Source organism: Delphinapterus leucas, chromosome 2, assembly GCF_059928025.1.
Source record: "Delphinapterus leucas isolate spDelLeu-1000000601 "Yukka" chromosome 2, BTC_Dleu_Yukka2, whole genome shotgun sequence".
NCBI classification, from domain to species: Eukaryota; Metazoa; Chordata; class Mammalia; order Artiodactyla; family Monodontidae; genus Delphinapterus; species Delphinapterus leucas.
In genome coordinates this window covers 17,780,671-17,801,418 of record NC_143130.1, presented here as the reverse complement: position 1 = coordinate 17,801,418, position 20,748 = coordinate 17,780,671, and the positions used below count along the sequence as shown (strand labels likewise).

Sequence of the window (20,748 nt, the reverse complement as noted above, 5' to 3'; positions counted from 1 at the left end):
ATCTCAACAAATGCCACCTCCTCCAATTTGGTGTCAACCCATATATGTGTGATAAGCCAATTTCAGGTTCATTTTGTTCTGTCTTACTGTGCAGTCTTGCTTTTTATTAACACTTCAGCAATAGTGTAATGTAGTTGTAACCTCATGGGTGGGTACAAAGGGAACAGTGGTCCTTGGTAACGGGGATGGGAGGGGGAAGGGTTTACATTATGTCTCACGAGTGGGTCAGCCAGCTGATGGCTACAGCATTTGCATGTGTTCATTGTGGTTTGCGGTTGATAACACTCAAGGCTATTAGTTGAGCATAACTCTTAAATTGGGAATCTAATTAGTCTGGAGGCTCAGTGGGTGACACAGTGTGTCACCCTAAGGGACAGCAGAATTAAATCCCAGCTCTGAAATATAAGCTGGGGAGTGTCATAGGTGAATAGATTTCACTGTGATTTCCAGATGAAGCACAATATCTTTATTAAGCATCTCTGTCCATGAAATATTACCTTCTTAAAGGATGCTGTTAGCTCTTGTGGGACAATAACCTTTGATCATCCACGGGTAGAAGCTTGTGATGGTGTTGGTCTCCTTGTTTGTTCAGGTAGGGAATGTCTTACCCCCTCCTACATGGTATATTGTTTGAAATGACACTGTTCAGTATTTATCTCGTTAGGTTCCCTTATTGTGAGTAGATAACATACTGCACTAATCTATATAACCGTGCTAGTGTCTCTTAGTTTTCCTTTTCTTTTTTCTTTTGGCTGTGCCACACAGCTCGCGGATTCTTAGTTCCCCGACCAGGGACCGAACCTGGGCCCCGGCGATGAAAGCGCCGAGTGCTAACCACTGGACTATCAGGGAATTCCCTACCATGTTTTTAAAGGTGTATCCTTGAGTCAAAGGGCAAAAAAAAAAAAAAAAAAAAAAAAAGTAAAGGTATCGATATGTGTGATCCTAACTATAGAAACTCCTAGATTGACCTATGGGAAGAAAAAGTCATTTTTGGAATAGTGATAGTTTAGAACTGTATGTTATGGAACAGCCTTACTTCCGTCATAAAATACATGTATCTCCAACTACTTGATTTTTATTGTTAGTTTTTTGGAATGTTATACTGTGATAGAGCTCTCACATTTTTACTGCATTTTCTCTCTGTTGCATTTATTCTTTACAGGCAAATCTGCCTATGAAACCTCCCTGCCATTGTTCAGAGATGTGTTGTTTTACGTGATGCCATCATTATCTTGGGGGTTCAGAAGCATCATCATCATGGTCTCGTGTTAGGAAGAATATTGAAAAATGTGGCAAACGCAGAGAGTTCCCTACCAGAAGCAAAATCAAGTGCATGTTGTCTTTTGTGTTTCTTGCCGATTTTGCTTTGATACCGCAGACGAAGTGATTCAGTGGAGTCCGGCTTACTCATTGAGGCCAATCATGTTCCTTAGGTGAAGAAAGGGTCTTAAAGGCATCTTCAAGTTCAGTGTCATTTTTAGTATTTTTCCACATACTTTGGACCTGCTCCAGGGCCGGAAACATGATGCCTTTCTAAAGAGTTACAGGTCTTTATTTCAGAGTCAAACAATTGGATATATTAATGTTGGGTGTGCAAAAGATGTTCATGAGACCCATAATAATCAACTTTTTCTGGATATGCGCAGCCCTTACATGAAGAAATCAACAGAGACAGACGGATGACTCAAGGGCTATGGCAGTAAAATGGCTTTGGAGGGTGTGTGGCGTCTGGGCCTAGAGTCTTGGCGACCTCACTTAGGCAACTACTCGACTTACGTCCCCTGCCATTTCCTGTATGAAGACAGAATCTGCAACATCTTTTGATTCTTTTCAAAAGCTCTTCTGATCAAGACTGAGTGATGATATCTTTAGCATGGTTACCCTCAGATATGTTCAGAAACTTTTAGGTAGTGGTATCAAAATTATGTTAACTTGGTAAGGTGGGGTGTTAGCTTTAGTTAATCAAGAATGAATAGAATTCGATTCCAAGACTTGTAGGTGCTCATAGCCTGGAGTTTCCCAGAAGGCTTTGCTGTCGACATGTTAGATGCTCCGGGGCAGTGAGGTTGGGAGAAAATAAGATCTCTGAAGTTGGATGGATTTGACTTCCAATTTCAGATTCATTCTATACTTATAGCTAAGCTCTAGTCATATTAATTTTTCTGAGTCTCAGTTTTCTTTTCAGTGAAATGAGATGTAAAAAGCTGCTCTGTGTTTGTGTGAGGGGCTGAGGGGAGGATGGAGGGCACCTGCAGAAGAACTTCACTCTGTGCTTGTTGTGACGTTGACTTTTTCTGGCAAGCCTTCTCCTTTCCTTTTCCTGTTGTTTTCCCCTCTTATTATTGGTGTATCGAAGAACTTTGCCTCAGTCTGTAGTTACTCTTGAAACTGATCCTCAATTTTCTAGAAGTATTTATCTATCAACCAGCACGCTATCACTTAATAACAGCTAACAGTAAGCATGCACTTGTGTTCTGAAAGTCGACACGCCTTCTCTCCGATTTGTCACAAGTCCAGGAGGAGAGGTCCTGGCACTAGATGAGTTTCCTATTGCTGCCATAACAAATTACCACAAACTAGTGGTGTTAGACATCACACGCTTATTAACTTGTAGTTCTGTAGGGTAGAAGTCTGACATGGGTAACGTCAGGGTGGAGCAGAGCTGCATTCTTTCCTGGAGGCCCTAGGGGAGAATTCATTCTCTTGCCTTCCAGAGGCCCCCCGCGTTCCTTGGCTCACGGCTCCCTGGCTTCATCCTCCAAGCCAGAAGTGACATCTCTCTCTAACCATTGTTGTATCTCCCTCTGACCACAGCTGGGAAAGGGTCTCCACTTATCCAGACTCCTGTGATTAGCTGGGGCGCACTGGATAATCCTGGACAGTCTCCCCGTTTTAAGGTCCTTGATCTGAATCGCATCTTCAGTTCCTTTTTGCCATGGAAGGGCAACGTCCACAGGTTCTGGGGATTTGGGTGTGGACAGTCATGGGCATTATTCTGCCTACCACAGTCACCATCCTCTTTCCAGATGAGGACAAGTAAGGCTTAGCGATGGCCGAGAGGCCAGTGGATTAGGCCAACATCCATCTAAGAAGTAAGGTCAGAGCTGGTTTTGAATGTAGTTCTGTTTGTGAATTCTATGCTCTTAGCCACTTGGCTACACACAGTTCTGGGCTTTTAGCTCAGATTTTTATCCATGAAAGAGGCCACCCTTGATCCAAGTGGTTTATGTATGCATTTACGTGTGATGCTTACGAAATGGGTTTTCTGTTGGAGGGTTCTGATGTCTCAGGCAGCTGAAATGACTTGTTCTGAGGGAGGTGGCAATGTGTGGCCAAGCTTGGAGTTTTATTTATAGGCGGGTCATCGTGGGTGTTATCCTAATTTCTGCCTGTCTTTTCTCGTGGAGACTGGATAGGTGAATGGATCAGAAGAGCGATGAGGTAATAACTATTGAAAGTTAAAGTGAACTTTCAAAAACAATCTACTTCATGGACAGCAGTGAAGATTCCATCTGTTAAAATATGGATTTGAGTCACGTTTCACAAATTTAAAAGCAAGACATTTCCTTTATTTTTTGAAGGACATGATAGAGATTGTTAATATGTGACGTTTTTGTGAAGGTCTCGTTTTCTTTTGCTGTGCTGCTGTGTATTCTTGTAGAGTGGATTTTCTAAAATCATATATCCTTCCCAGTTTAACACAAAATTACTTTATGTCTGCACCTGGCACTTAAATTTTGGTTTAAATGAAAGCTGTAGAATTGTATGTTATTGGCATATTGCAAATCACCAACTGTGATTCTGCCACTGAAATTCAAACAGCATTTGTTCGTGGCACAGTCCAGATTTCATAATTCTTGTGCTTTCTAAAAATGCTGAAGATAATTATTGAAACTAATATATGTGTATAAGTTCTTCCATCATGTGTGGCATTTAAGGCTTGTTCTTTGTAATTTTCAATCTCCATTTTCAGTTTGCAGAAAGGACTTGATTCTTGAGAGAACACATCACTGTGAAAAGTGAATAGCAAAACTTGAATTTCATTTGCTTCCAGTTAAGCGCCAAAATGTCAGAACTTAGTATCTTCAAAATGCATATTAAGCCACACACCTTGTGAGAAGTCTGATGAAATTAAAATCAAGTATAGAAATTCAAAATCCTGATGGAGAGCTTGAAATGAATATTGTTAGCTTATCAGGGTTACCAAGGTACCTTGACTTCTAGTTTTATTTCCCAAATTGAAAAATTTAAATTGGATGTTACTAGAGGGATGAGCAAATTAGTGCAGGATCATCAAACTATGGCCCGTGGGTCAAGTTTGGTCCACCGCCTGCTTTGTAAATAAAGTTTTATTTAAACATAGTCACCCTCATTTATTCATGTATTGTGTACGGCTGTTTTCATGCTACAATGCAGAGTAGAATAGTTGTGACAGAGACTGTTTGAATTGCGCAGCTCCAAAAATATTTACTATCTGGACCTTTTAAGAAAAATGATTGCTGACCCCTGATCTGTAGAATCAGGGGTTACTGTCTGTGTTACTAATATGCGGAGATGCTTATCAGATAAAGTCTGATTATATATATGTACATATACATACATACATATACCTACAACACACACACACATATACTGTATATGGAAACTTCAGTGTATATATACAAACACCTTTCCATTTTTTATAACTGCTAAGGATTTCTTTTCCCACTGATGTTGCTTATTATAAGGTTGAGTGGCCCAACTATTCATCTGACTTTGATTTCTTCTTACCACTTAACCTTCCTTCAGATGTTTAATCAGCTAATGATATAAGATGCCACAGCAGGATTCTGAGCTTCCTGTTTGTCGCATGTCTCTACGACCTTATGGTGGTATTCTTTTTTGTCTTATGAATTGATTGATGTCAATAGCGTTTGTTCAAAATGACAAACTGTAATTGTAAATACTTTCCATATTCTGTGAATACACCTTTTGGTCTGTTAACTGATCGGAGTATTGGCGTTGAAAAGGCTTGGATTGGCAGCAGAAGGTGTGGTTCTTTTCGTGTGCAGTCCTGACTCTTCTTTTCTTGGAAGGCTGAGCTTACTTCGCCAGGCATGGGATTGGAGTGTGAATGACCAAGGTGCTCTGTGCCTTAGAACTTTATCACTCTTTGAGATTTTAAAGAAGTGCTGCCACTGTTTAGTTATAAGAAGAAATAGGTTGAACTTTAATTTTTATGGTACTTCGTTATGCTGTATTATGAAAATTTTCAATTTTGAAATAGTTTCATATTTCAGAGAAGTTACAAAAATAGTACAGAGTGCTTCCCTATCCCCTTCATCTATCCCTAATGTTCACATCCAGCATAATCATAGTGTCGTTATCAAAGCTAGGAAACGAATAACGTTGAGTCCATACTACTAAGTAATCATCTGAATTTTGCCTCTTTCCCACTAATGAGGCCTTTTGAGGCCTTTTGCGTAGCCCAGGAGCCAGGCAAGGGGCTCACACTGCGTGCAGTTCATACTTCTCCTCAGTCTCCTCCAAGGTACACAATTTCATCAGCCTTTTACTTTCCCGACCTTGGTATTTTTAAAGAGTAGTAGTTACAGAATGCTCCTCAATTTGGATTTGTCTGATGTTTCCTCACGATTAGACCAAAGTTATGCATTTGGGGCAAGAGTACCACGGAAGTAACGTTGTATATTTCTCAGTGCATCTTTCAGAGGGTACGTGATGTTGATGAAGTGAAGTGACAGCACTTGGTGAAGTGCTGTCTGCCGAGTTTCTGCCCGCAGACACTACTTTCTCTTTTTAATTAAAAAGCATCTTACGGGGAGATATTCTGAGATATGCCCATATCTCACCATACTCTCACCCATTAACGTTAGCGTCCATTGGTAGATCTTGCCTGAGACAGTTCTGACTGTGGAGGTTGCCTAGTGATAATTTCTCTTTTAGTGATTTTTTCCATATTTATTAGTTGGGATGCTCCAGGAAGGAAAAGCTGTCCATTCTCCACCATTTGTTTATTTATTTCTTCGATTATTCACTTATATCATTATGAACTCACAGATGTACAGTTTATCTTGGGTTATAATCTAATGCTCTCATTATTTGATCGTTTACAAGTGTCCCAAATGGTTTCGGCCCTTGGGAGCTCCTTAAGGCTGGCCCTAATTCCCTTTGATGTGCTTCCTTTGATGTGTTCTTTAGTATCACAAGGTGTTCCAGGCTCATCACGTATTTTCTCTGTCCCCAACCCTGGAATTAACTATTTTTCTAAGGAGTTCTAGTTCATTTATTGGAGAATAGTATTAGAAACCATGATCTGGCCACTTGTGTTCATTGGTTCTTGGACCAACAATTTGACATTGAAGCAATGTCATTGCTTCTAGGATCTCTCACTGGACAGAGCTAGGACACATGTATTCACATCCATCCATACCCGTCGGCCTACCTACTTATAAAACCACAAGTTCATATTGATGCCTCTAATTCTAATCTAATACTACAGTATATTTCCTTGCTTGTAACTTCTGTTTCTGGCGGTGAGAACTTTGGCTCTCATTAGCCAAAATATTTTTTCTTTCTCATTCATTCCTGCTGTGTGTGTGTGTGTGTGTGTGTGTGTGAGGAGTATGAATTTCTAAACCATGCGCTTGTAAGGAACAACTTTACTAACTAGAATACAATATTTCTGTGAAGGTTCTTTTTGCCTTTAGCCTTACGTTAAACAGTGAAAAAAAAAAGTTTCGTAAAGTGACTTAGTTCTTTTCTTCCCCACCCTTTTCGTGTGGTTCTGTTTTTCATTTGTAACATAGCTGGGTTTATTTGTTTGTGCTCCATTTTAGATTCCCGACCCCCAGACCCCACCTTGCCTCCTGGTCAATTTCAATTATTTATTTCTCTTTTAGGTATTTGAATCATTATGATGGTTCTAAGAGTCAGAGTTACAGAAAAATATATTCAGAAAAGTGTTACCGCCCCATTATCTCCACTATTGTTCCCATTCTCTCTTTCTTTCAACCCTGTTCCTACTAACTCCCTGTAGCCTACCCGTCTCATTAGTTTCTTGTATCCTTCCTGTGTTTCTTATGCACAAATGAGCAGATACTGCACAGTTTTTAATATACCCTTCTTCCCATATGAAGGGTCCCTTATACCTTTTGCTGTATAAACTATATATCATGTATATGCATTATATATAGGTATATATGCACTTTCTTTTCCACTTGATATATCATTTACAAAAAGATTTAAATCCACTCCATCCCCTTTCGCATTCTGTGATATAAAACGGTTTTATTTTTATTTTCACCCAGAGAATTTTGCATATGAAGTGTATGACTTAGAAATATAAAAATAAAGCATCAAAACTCAGGGCAAGACTATTTCTTTGAAGTTTCTTTTCCTAAAACATAACATTCCTGGGTGTGTACATATCCATATTTTTCCTCTGTAGATTTACATCAAAGGTGGTGTAAGTTTTTGGTTGTCATTTTAAATGCCTTTGTTTATAATTGCAAATTTACCTGTCATTTCTAGCTGGTAGCAGTGTTTGATGAGCAGGACCCGCATCACGGAGGTGATGGCACCAGTGCCAGCTCCACAGGCACCCAGAGTCCGGAGATGTTTGGCAGTGAGCTCGGCACCAACAGTGTTTCAGCCTTCCAGCCTTACCAAGCAACGAGTGAGATCGAGGTCACCCCTTCGGTCCTCCGTGCCAGTGAGTGCATATTTCGTCTTCAGTTACGGGGATGCCGACTGTGTTATCCAGCCATGCTCTTGTGAATGGAATTCATTGTCTGTTTATATCAAAAACTGATTAAGTTTAGAACCTGGGCGAGTGTCTTTTGCAAGAGAGGGAGGCAAGATTCTTTATGTTTTCATAGATTGGCCTTACTTTACTTTGGACTGGTAGACTTTTAATTGCTCACCAAAGGTAAATAAGGATAATAGTTAAACTTATACTACCTGCATTTTTCTTTCCATATGTTTTGTATGAACGCTAGAACAGATAGAAATAATCAACATCCTTCCACTGAAACCAAACACAGTGTGTTGGATTGACCATCAAGTTGGTTATAACAGTTACCTGGACTTTATCTGGAGAGCAGGGGCTGAAGGGACCTCAAGGATTGTTATCTTCAGGGATCTGGAAGAGTTGCTATTAGGTGCCCCCTCAAGAAACGAAAAGATTGGTCTTAGTGAGTGTATAGTAGGAATCCTAGGATCCCTAGTGCCCAAGTTCCAGGACACTAGCTTGAAGAATTCTGCAGCCATTCCTGCCAAGCTTACAGTGAAGAGCTTCTGCTAAACGTTCTATTTAGCATTTGTAATTGTATAATCTTATCATTGAGCAATTGTTAAGACTAAGAAGGCCTATTTCAAGAAATTTATAACTTAAAAATCATTTATCTTTTAGGCATATCTATCTAGAAACATTTCAGTTTTTCAAGTGGAAAATTTAGCCTTGTGTAGATCTTCACATAGAGATCTTCACATAGAGATAGGTAATAATATATAAAATAATATATAGAATATAGTTAGATAATTTTTAGAATATATAGTTTATTCTTATAAAATGCATCATTGTCCCCACTTTTCACATTGGTAGCAGTCTGTAGCATTTTGGTAATTTGCTTCTAGATGTTCATAAACTATTTCTGCTTCCACTGTCCCTTGAGGATATATATATATAGAGAGAGAGAGAGAGAGTGTGTGTGTATGTATGTATATATGTATGTGTATATATATATATGGGGAATAAGGAAAGAACGTCAGTTTAATAGTTAACAAATCTGACGATCTATCAGAAACCACAGGGAAAGTATGCCATATAGAGATGTAGAGGATTGAAAGGCACATTGCATGATGGGATATGTATGTGATGCCCAGGGGGTCCGTGTATGGTTGCAGACCAATGTTAACCACTTTCTAAAATTGCTTTCTATCACCTGGACAAGAATAATCGTAGTGAGAGCTGGGCACAGTGGAAAATGTTTCCAAGGAAGCGTGGACAGGAACAGCCACTGTAAGGTGTTTTAGCTGGACCTTTCCTTGTATCCAGGAGACGTAGGTTGTTTGTGCACATACATGAACAAATATATTTTAAACTGATTTTGTGGAAGTAACATTTGATTACTACATGGATACACTACTTAAAAAATCTTATGTACGATTTACTTTGGGCAGTGTTTTTCAAAAGGTGAGGTGTATACCATGTATGGTATATGAAGTAATATGTAGGGGGTGTGCAGGTCATTTTCTTTTCTTTTATTGTATACTAGCTCATTAAGTCCATGCCTTAATGATTATCTGCTTGGCACAAGCTTGTGTTTAAGAAATGGATTGCCTAGTTTTGATTTAAAGAAGACTTTAATGAAACAAGAGTACAAGGATTCATAGGTGCCTGATGTTTGGAAAACAGTGTCTTTATGTGCGTAATTACACCTTAATGTATATAATGAAATACAGAGCTTTTTGCTGTGTTACTGTTGTGGTTTTTTTATTCAGGTGTTTTACAAAGCAAGGTGCACCTTTAATTTAGCTGCACCTTAAAAATGTGTTGGAGGAAAGGCCAGTCCTGTTTTTAGGTTAAGAAGAATTTGAATGGCTTGCTGCCCATCCATTTATATCTTTTTTCTAAATTTATTTTTTACTTTTTGGCCACGCTGTGTGGCACGTGGGATCCTAGTTCCCCGACCAGGGCTCGAACCCAGGCCCCCTGCATTGGAAGTGTGGAGCCCTAACCACTGGACTGCCAGGGAAGTCCCCCATTTATATCTTTTGACTTCACTGACTCAACAAGATTTTTAAACCACCACCACCCATATTTGGCTGGCTCTGTGTGTTAAAATTTAAATGCTGTTTTCAACTCCAAACATCTCTTTTACCTTGTTTTAATTGAGAAAAGGAAGTTATACTTGAAGCATATGTGTTGTCTTGCAGTCATCAGTGGGAAGATATGCAAATATTCAGAGCAAGAAGCTCTGAATTTTATTTGCTAACGTTATTTAGATTTTATGGCCTTGGCAGGCACTGGGTAAATGCGTGTTAAACATTTACTAAATACAAGGTTTGGTGACTATGTGAAAGTTACCCAATACCTATGAGTCATTTTCTACAGTATTAATACCATTCATTCGGAAATAAAACAACAGTAGGTCTGTGCTGGCCAGGCCTCGTGCGAGGTGATCCGAGTTCAGAGTTGAGTTAATATGGCCTAGTCCTTGCCATCAAGGAGTTTATGTTCTTCCTCTTTTTTTTTTTTTTTGTGGCACGTGGGCCTCTTACTGCTGTGGCCCCTCCCGTTGCAGAGCACAGGCTCCGGACGTGCAGGCTCAGCGGCCATGGCTCACGGGCCCAGCCGCTCCGCGGCATGTGGGATCTTCCCGGACCGGGGCACAAACCCGTGTACCCTACATCGGCAGGCGGGCTTCCAACCATTCCGCCACCAGGGAAGCCCGAACCATGCTCTCTAAACCTCACGGTTCTGTGATAGATGTTTAACTGTATTTTTATTGTTCACAAATCCAGTTTTAGAGAGACCTACTGTGCCCAGGAGCACAATTTCTGGAGCAGGTCGTTGAGACCAAGTCTAGCATTTTTTTTCCCCCACTTGTGATTTTTTTATTTTTTAATTCTCAAAGGCTTTTTATAGAGATCAAACATTCTGGGGATAGCCTGGCTTTAGAATGATGGCAGGATTTCTTTTCATCCCAGAATACTGATTTAATATTTCCTTTGGAAGAGCCAGACTGAAGATTCGAGATTCCTTGGCAGGAAGAAGTCCTAGAAATAGAATTGCTGTAGAAATTTTGAGAAACAAAGTATCCGATTAGATTGTCTTTTAACCTTTCTGAGCTGTGTTAATTTTATAGTTAATTTTTATCCACGTCTGGCAAAATGTTGCTGAAAATGGTGCTCTTTAACTAATTGGTAAGATTTTACTAGCTCCCTAACTTTGAAAACTTACAGAGATATCAAGAACGGCTGTACAGGGCTTCCCTGGTGGCACAGTGGTTGAGAGTCCGCCTGCCGATGCAGGGGACATGGGTTCGTGCCCCGGTCCGGGAGGATCCCGCATGCCGCGGAGCGGCTGGGCCCGTGAGCCATGGCCGCTGAGCCTGCGTGTCCGGAGCCGGTGCTCCGCAGTGGGAGAGGCCACAACAGTGAGAGGCCCGTGTACCGCAAAAAAAAAAAAAAGAACTGCTGTACAAGGCTTGTGTCAAAGTTAGGTGCCCCCGACCCCGCCGCCTCTTTCTCGAGCTCTAAATTTTTTTTCTTACTCAAGAATATACCGGATTGGTTTTTTCTTGCTACGAGATCCAAGATCTTTGGTTTAGAGACCTATTCTCTTAACATTACCTGGTATTAGAATAATATTTTCCGGATTTTATTTAAACATATACTGAAAATAGAAATAATATTCCTATTGTATTTCCTTTTAACTTGTGAAGTGGAGCATGGCATACAAATGGCATTCTCAGTATTTCAAATAATTACCTTCTTACTGTGCAAGTTCTGTTCAGCATATAAAACCCATCCAGTTTTGTTGTAGATGCAATCTGATTATTACATGTTGACAAGGTCATATATCTATTAATTGGATTGGAGATGGGATACAAAATTGCTGTAATTATTGTAATTTTCTAGCTAATTGCAGGGTTGGTGGTGAATATTTTACTTCTGCAAAATGAAAAACAGTATTCCATCAGAAGTTGTTTTACGGGGTTTCAGACATTCTGTTTCATATCTTTGGTGCTTTTTGCCCACAAAGTATCTCTTTTGTATCTTTTTTGTGTATCGATCCGCCTCTGAATGTCAGAGCGCTCATTGGCAGCTATCAGTGGAAGCAGCAAAGACAGAGAGCCTGGAGTACTCTCAGCTACCTCTTTGTTCTGGTTGCCACAGTACCTCTATTGTTTATTTATAAATTGGAGTACTCTCCTTTCAGACTTACAGTCAAGGTTGGATGGGTCAGATCCCATTGGAAGAGGACTCCTCTGATCTGCTCTGCTCTCTTGTCACCTGTGCACTCAGAAATACTCCATGAAATGAGTGTTCTTCACTACATTCAGACTGTTTATGTGTTCTTTTTTGGCATGAATAATTAAGTGAATTATTGGTCAGCCCACTTCACATTGTAATATGGGGCTTATGTTGCATGTTCTCTGTCTTTTGTATTTTTTGCTTTATTTAAGCTAAGCTAGCTTCTAAGAGCTGGAAGCCGAATTGACATTTTAAAAATAATGGTGTGTATACAAGGTGAGTGTGTTTGGAGGGTTGCAGGTGGGGGGGCCGGGCTACTGAGGGGGGTGTTGGAAGCTTGCTGCCGAGGATGGTGCGAGCAGACTGATGTTTATTCCCTGCTGGAGTATGAACTGGAGGCGCAGGTGACAATTGCCAGGCCTAATGAGCAATTTGGCAGATAAGACGGGCTGTCAGGCGACAGCAGTTCGGCAGCAGGCACGCTGTCTGCGGACCAAGATGCTTGTTCCAGAGATGGCATTTCAATACCATAAAGAAAGCCTTCTTTTTTGTTGATAGCTGGTATTGCAAAGATGTGTGTTTCATCCTTCAATTTTCCAGTGAAGTAACCAGCAATCAACATATGGTAATTTTGGTTGCAAAATTTTTTTTAATTTTTTTTTTTTTTTTGCGATACGCGGGCCTCTCACCGTTGTGGCCTCTCCCGTTGCGGAGCACAGGCTCTGGACGCGCAGGCTCAGCGGCCATGGCTCATGGGCCCAGCCGCTCCGCGGCATGTGGGATCTTCCCGGACCGGGGCACGAACCTGTGTCCCCTGCATCGGCAGGTGGACTCTCAACCACTGCGCCACCAGGGAAGCCTGCAAAATTATTTTTAAACTTGCCTTTTCATGTGGTCATCCATTAAGAAAAATGGGGGGGGGGACACAACAAGATATATTTTCCCCACACCAGAACACAAGAAATGTTAGGTTTTAAAATGCTGATAAAATGTAAGCGATCAGTTGCTTCGTTGGCCTGAAACATTTCATATGTGGTCTTTACATTGGAACTTAACACTCCACAAGGTAACAGTGTAGTCTTTTCATCATACTGTGTCATTTATATCTGCTTCCTTTACCCAGGAATCCTTTCCTTCCACAGAGCACACGAAAATCTAGACATGTGCATGGATTCTCCCCACAGAGGCTATGAGTATACTGTATTGCACAAGGGACGCTGGGGACAGGTTTCCACATCTTTGTAGGATGGAGCAGTCCCTTAGGAAACCTCCAGGTCCATCTCCCCTACTTACCATCAGGAAACTGAGGCTCAGTGGAGTGAACTAACACAGTCTGTGCTTATGGCATAACCATCAAGTGGAGTTATTGCCGAAAACGTATAGACACTTACTGTATGTCAGGGTACTGTTGTGGCATTTCCAGACACCAGACTTGAAGTCAGAACATCTTTGCACTTCCCGTCTGACACCAGTATTTCCGAGTTATCTTTCTGCAGAATAATCATTTGCTTCCTACATTGTTCAATTACATCTTTGTGAAGTACTTAATTTAAAAAAATCTCCACACAGATGTATACAGTATTTTACACTTAATAGTGGTGACTGTTGGGCCACTGGGAGGGGGAATATATTTTAGAAACTCTCTGCCCCATGTAATCAGATGGACTTTGGCCTGTAGTTAGCAGGCGGTCCTTGGTCATTGAAAAGGCTTCCTGTAGTGTTCACGGCACCACCTGTGTGAGATCTCCACACCCCAAACCTTATGGAACTGGACCTCTTGTGCACAAAGTCTCTGTATCTGTCGCACCTGCTGAAATCTAGGGAAGAGTAGTTTTACAGGTTCCTTCCCCACTCCACTAAGATGTCTCCACTGTCCAATCACTTCTGTATTTCTCACTTCTTTTTGTCCTTGGCTAGTATATTTTACTTGACCCAGGGGCCTTGCCTTGCAGTCTTGCCTTTGTATGGGGATATATCTTATGTGTCCGATTTTTTTTCTGTTTATCAGGTGCAGAAACGGTTACTGACACTTGAAAATTTGTAAAAGTGATATAGCTATGAATATATTAAGAAAGTACAATTTAAATTGAAGCAAGAAAGCCCATTTTCAAATGGCAATAAGAAGTGCATTACATAGAGAAAATAATTGTATGAAAATGTTTGAGCAGACACGATTAGATTGTAAACAAGCTTTCTTTTTCATTTTCATTCTACATTCTAACCAGGTATTTAGGTTCTTTTTTCTATTAGCACATGTCACAGAGAGACCCATATGTGGATTATTTTGTCATCATGAAATCCTGGCAGATAACATCTTCTTTTTTCTTCTTGCTGCTCTTGATACAGATCTCTTGTATAGATCTTCTTGAAACTGTGTTTGCTTATTTATTCTTTCATTGCTTTTAATGTCAGAAATGGCTTTGCATTCCTTGTTCTGTTTGCTCCTGTCTCCAACTAGAGACCGGCTTCATCTCTCAGATTCATTGTGTGAATCTCAAATGGGAAGGGACCGAGAGGCAGCCCTGCAGGGACACAGAGTGCTTGGTAAATGTGCCCCTGAGGTTTTCACCCCTTCTGCCTTTTCCCTGAAATGGACAGCTAGTGGTCCCTGTGATAGCCATGTTTTGAAGAAAAACCACCTTACATCTAAATCAGTGTATTGATTCATTATACTATTTTGTATTTACAAATTTCACTTATATTGGTTTATAAATTAACAATTTATTAATTATTATTTATCAATTCATTGCCTACATTTCAGCAAATTGTTTTTCTCCTTAGTAAAGAGCCTGGGCACTGCAGCATGTGCGCATAGCGGCATGAAATCGTGTGCTCCAGGACACACGTGAGAGAGGACAGCGCCTTCTCACAAAGAGATCTCTATCCAGCACTTTCTGTGGCGTAGATTTGATGCTTCCTTTACATATTTCCCTCCAGTTGGCATTTGACAGAACTTAAATAAATCTAGAATTTTTATAACTGCAAAAAAGGGGACTGTGCTTCCGTTACCTCACCTCCTGTTTCTCTCTCTTGGTCTGAAACATGGTCCAGACCATGGACCTGGCTTATTCTCAGGTACTGTCACACTGCCTGTTCCTTGGTGGAATGCCTTTCCATTTGTATTCTCTCTGAAAGTTGTAGAAAGTTTTCTATCCCTACATTTTTCTACATTACCCTCCCTTTTCTATCTGTTCCGGGGATTAAGCAACCACTATGTGTTATTTTTTTCAACTCTTTCTTACAGAGTTGAGAGTAAATACGGCAATTACAGCAGCTCGTTGCCTGGGCTGCAGTTGTGTTTTGACCGTATTATACAAGCATCGTTTTCTTGTCTTTATAGTGGTACCCTAGTAATAGGTCTCTGTATGGACATATACACGTATCTATGGCTGATGTTTAGTGAGGTTATATATGGAAGGAGTATAGGAGCAGCATGTACCTTCAGGAAAATAAATCATTTTGTAGAGATAATTCCCATGTGTAAAGATAGAAAATTACAACCGGAACCGTCTAGGACCAATCATAATATGGAAAGAACAGGAGCCAAAGGGCATTTCAGATTACTACTTCACTCAGCCCATCATCACATTTAATTAAAATGTCAGTTTGTGCCATGGCTGATCCACTGGTTAATTTGTTATTTAGATCAGCTTGAGAAGTGTTTATTTTAAATATAGAATTTGTGTTAATGCATTGGAAAAGAATATTCTCTTGCTTGGCAGAGATGTTGCAGCCTAAAGATTTATGACTTAGAACAACAAAGACCAGCTGGTGATCAGTTTGCATAAGTAGGATGGGGGTATCTACTGATGCTGGATAATAACCGTTCTTATGTAATCAGAGTAAGGGGATTTGGGAATGGGAGGCAGAAGCAAGGTCAATGATGAGTCACAGGGGCTTCCCTGGGGGTCCAGTGGTTAACACTCTGCTTCTCCACTGCAGGGGGCACAGGTTCGATCCCTGGTCTGGGGACTAAGATCCCGCATGCCACGTGGTGCAGCCAAATAAAGAAAAAAAAGAAAGAAGAAAAGATGAGTCACAAATCATAGAGCAGAACTGCATTGAATCCTGAGAATGGGTCTGTGATCCATGGGCAAGGCTTGGGGATCATGTGTCCACTCTGAGGGGGGTGGCAGAGCCAGGTGGGCAGCGGTCTGTCTGGGCTTGCCCTTGGTGCTTCATCCAGAAAGCTTCGCAGTCTGCCTTCCTCATTTCTCTCCCTCATCGAAGACATGGCACCTTTTTTCTTCAAAATTGGGAAATTAGTTTGATCAGAGTTAATACATAAATTTTGAAGAGCAGGGTGTTTATAATTTTCTGTGTGTGTATATGTTATCAGTTTTCCATTCCCGCTATAGCAAGTTACCACAAACTTAGTGCCTTAAAACAATACAGATTAATTTTAGTACCATAAGTCAGAGTCTCATGTGGATCTCAATGAGCTAAAGTTCAAGGGTCGGCAGGGCTGTGTTTCTTTTGGAGGCTCCAAGGGAGAATCCCAAAGGAGGGAGAATCCATTTCTTTGCCGTTTCCAGCTTCTGGAGGCCACCTGTGTTCCTTGCTTGTGGCCCTTTCTCCATCTTCACCATCGGCAACCTTGCATCACTTTGACCATTTTTCTGCAGTCACGCCTCCCTCCCTTTCCTTCTGCCCTTCTCTCCCATTTTTAAGGACTCATGTGATTACGTTGAGCCCCCTGGAAAATCGAGGATAATCTCCTCACCTCAGTCTTTGCCTTCACTCCACATGTGCAGGCCCTTTTGCATGTCAGGTAACATGGCAGGTTCTCGGGATTAGGATGTGAATGAATCTTTGGGGGCCATTATTCTGCCTACACAATATACAGTTAATATATAATATTAATAATGTGAGGTAGTGTGAAAAAAATACCACTTCCATTGCTCTATGTTTGGGACATTATCTCTCCTCATCAGGTGACTCTGGCTATGACAGTCAGTGTCTGGCCCAACAACATTTATGTGATGATCATTTTGATGTAAGTACATTGGAAAGGAAAGTAATGAACATTGGGACAAACCATCTCATTAGAAGTATTTCTCTGAGACCATTTCTAATTTAGGTGAGCCAGATAGAGCAATATTTATAAAAACATCACTCTAGCCATTATTATATAGTTCTGTTTGCTTGACTTTCATGTAACAATTTGTTTGATATTTATCTCTCTTGCATTATTAAAAAGAATTTTCAGAGTATTGACTTTTATACTCTAAGGGAGAAATTTTGATTAGAAAAATTATGTGCAATTTGTGAATACTGAAAACATCGGGCAGTTTTCTTATCTCCTGTGTACTCTCTCTTCTTGTTCAAGCTCTCCTTACCTTCCTCATGACTTATTGTATTTTTAAGCTTTAGTTTAGTTTAGTTATGTTCTAGGCCTTCCCGTAAAGTATCTGAACAATGACTTTTAGATGATTACATAAATTGATGGAGCCTTGTGATATTAGATGTAATTTTCATTCTTGAACCTCCATCAGTTCGCATTCTTGAGCTCTTTTAGAAGTTTCTAATAATTCTGTTTTGAATGGCGTTAAAGTGAAGACTAGTTCTAATGAGCCTTCATGAACACATTCATCTGAAGACCTTTTTTTGGTATTCACCTTGTTTCCTTCTTTTGCCTGTAAAGAAGCGCATTGTTGGGCGTTTACCAATCTTTTAAAGAATTAAAAGTTTTCTAAGACAGCACTCTTTCCTCTTTCTGGGTTTCCTTATATGCTGCTTTATTTTGTAGCTGCTTTATGTACTTCTCTGGCAGTTCAGTTTCTGAATAATGGAATGTGATAAAAGACTTGATATCTGTGAACATAAAATTGCAACAGATCCAAGTTCAAATGTGTACTTGATCTTTAAATTTTATATACCAGGGTGCTAACATTCCTTTAATAGGAATTTTCTTTTACACTGAAGAAATGTTTTATAATATTTTCCACTGAACACAATTTTATATATATTTCGATTTTCGTACATTCTGCAAGATTGTAAATTTAAAAGGCAACCTCGCAAACAACCTTCTACATCTGTATCCTCAATTGGATACGCTTGATTCGGGGCCAATGCAATACTCTTATTAGTGAAGAAAATTGAGACCCTTAATTAGAAAAAATATCTCTGAAACCACATCTAAAATGACTGCTCTCTGCTCGATGATTACGTCATCCATCTTCATTCACTTCCTTTATTATCAAGACGTACTGAATCGCTGCATTTTTGTTAAGGTCCTAATATAAGACTTAATTGTGTCAGAGGAGAAGTTTGGTTTAGCTATCAATGGTTTTGTAGTTGTGGTTGTTATCCCTTACCAACTTTAAAGACAGAGTATAGACTTAGAGGGAAGAAAAAAAAAACCAGTTTTGAACTATAAATAAATTGAGTAACTACTGCTGACACAGTTTTATTCTCTGGAACTTGGCTGTTGTAGACCTTGATTCCTGTTTACTTATTTACAATGAATGATGCTTCACCATCATGGGTAACGCAAATGCTGATGCATGCAATCTACTTTCTTATGCAAGAGCCAGGACTGTCATGATAGTGGTGTGCTAAACATGTCTGGAAAAGGTGTGTGTGCGTCATCTGCAGTGATTCCTTGCCTTTATTTTTGTATATTTCCTAAGTATTGTCTTTTTTTACTGACTGAAAACTGAGTTTTTTGATACGAGCTTTTTAACTTAAAATTTCCATAGCAATACTAAAGATTATTACATGACGTGAAGGTATTGCTCATAAAACTAATGGGGCAGTTTTTTTCTGTATGATGAATACATTACGTTTCTAAATAAACGAAATGTTACGTTTTCTAGATTTTTTTCTTCATTGACTTTCATAAACTCTGTCCTTGAAATAAGTACACATCACACACATGCCACACACCCAGACGGATTTTTAAGGAAGTTATTAATCAGATGAAGCTAATAAATAGTGAAGACTCTCTACCTGCGTCTGATTTGCTTTTTATAATTTGCTTTCAGTTCCTATGGGTTCTAAGCTTCAAGTTTTTATGCTACTCATATTTGAAAATTTTCTGTTTTTTCTGTCAGCTCATCTGCTAATCTTATTGGTAACTGTTATATTTTTGAGCATTTTCTCACAATAAATGTTAAGACATCAAAATAATATATGAATGTTTTTCACATTTCTCTACCATTACTTATTGTCTATCACTCCATTGCTCCTTGAAAAGATTTACTAGGTGTTTGGTGGGAAAATGCAGCTGCTTTATATCTGTACCTTGATTATCATCAAATATGCTTCATCCTTCTGAAAAATGGAAGAAATCAAACTACAGTAGTACTTGTCACTTAACCTTTTAAAAGTCAAGGCACATCTGAGTAAATGGGTTCAGGGTCACATCTAGACCCACTAATCATGTTTTTAAATTTCATGTTGCATCTTAGACCTTTAATTTGTGAGAAACAGTACTTTAGGAGGCTTGACTTAGCAAATCTTTTTGGTGAAACTGAGCCTCTTCTGAATAAATGTTGTATTGATATAAAGTCAGCACAGCCTGTTCGGAGGAGATTCATTCATTCAGATGAATCTCCTCATCTGTTGCACAGAAAATATTAAAGAAACCATCGTGATGAATATGCAACTTTACACAGCTATCCTTTTTAAAAAATTTAACCCTGATTGGGGAAAAAGAGTATTATTCAGTATCGTTACATTGCATATTTTCACTTGTCTTTATAACTTTTTCCTTTGCAAGGTCACTTGTCTTCTGTTTAGTTTTTTTTTTTTTTTTTTGCGGTACGCGGGCCTCTCACTGTTGTGGCCTCTCCCGTCGCGGAGCACAGGCTCCGGACGTGCAGGCTCAGTGGCCATGGCTCACGGGCCCAGCCGCTCCGCGGCATGCGGGATCTTCCCGGATCGGGGCACGAACCCGTGTCCCCTGCATCGGCAGGCAGACTCCCAACCACTGCGCCACCAGGGAAGCCCTGTTCAATTTTTTAATTATAGAAAATTTCAAGCATATACAAGATTAAAGAGAATAGTGTAGAGAAATGCCATGCCCAACTATCAGTTCCAACAATTATCAATTTATGGCCAATCTTGTTTCATCTGTACTTCCCCAAATGGGACTATTTCAAAGTAAATTCCAGATCTTATATCATTTCTTCTGTAAACATTTCAGTACTGTATATATTTCTACAAAGTAAAACTTTAAATATATAACCCCATACAATACTTTCTTAATGCTATGTGATGTAATATTATTATTAAAATTACTCCATTTTGTAAATGTGGTTTCATATTTGGTTTCTTTAAATCAGCATCCAAAGAAAATCTACACACTGCATTTGATTGATATGTTTCTGTTAGTCTATAAGTTCCTCTTTCTCTGTGTGTGTCTGCCTGTGTCTATATATGGGTATGAGTATATGTATGTATACACACACACACATATACACATTGCAATTTACTCATTGAAATTGGACTGATTTTCTGGTAGTTTTCCTCTGTCTGGAGCTGAATCCATCCCTGTGGCATCTACTATGTTCTTACATACCCTGTGTTTCTTATAAACTGGTAGTTATTAGATATAGAGTCTTGATTTGATTCTGGTCTGAGTCTTTGACAACAGTATCTCTAGGTGGTATTGTACAGTTCACTGAAGAGACAAATGAAGTCTGGTTGTTTCTCATTGTGCGATATTAGCAGCATTGGTGATTATTGCCTAGATCCATTATTATTTTTTTTAATGCTTGCAGCATGTTGATATTCCAGTTCTTTTGTTTATTGGCCACATAA

The 20,748-nt window shown here is 39.7% G+C and overlaps 1 protein-coding gene across 19 annotated transcripts in view; it reads left to right on the top strand.

The window, feature by feature from the left end:
- Positions 1 to 20,748, top strand: part of PARD3 (par-3 family cell polarity regulator) — a 642,085-nt gene that overhangs the window by 246,262 nt on the left and 375,075 nt on the right. For 18 of the 19 annotated variants that reach the window (XM_089906475.1, XM_089906472.1, XM_022580419.3 and 15 more), the window contains one exon: positions 7,534 to 7,714. In XM_089906475.1, the coding sequence (XP_089762601.1) occupies positions 7,618 to 7,714 (97 nt within the window). In that variant the 5' untranslated portion in view covers positions 7,534 to 7,617. Of the gene's footprint in view, positions 1 to 1,165; positions 1,911 to 7,533; positions 7,715 to 20,748 lie in introns of all 19 variants that reach the window. The other variant, XM_089906474.1, reaches the window with a different exon arrangement.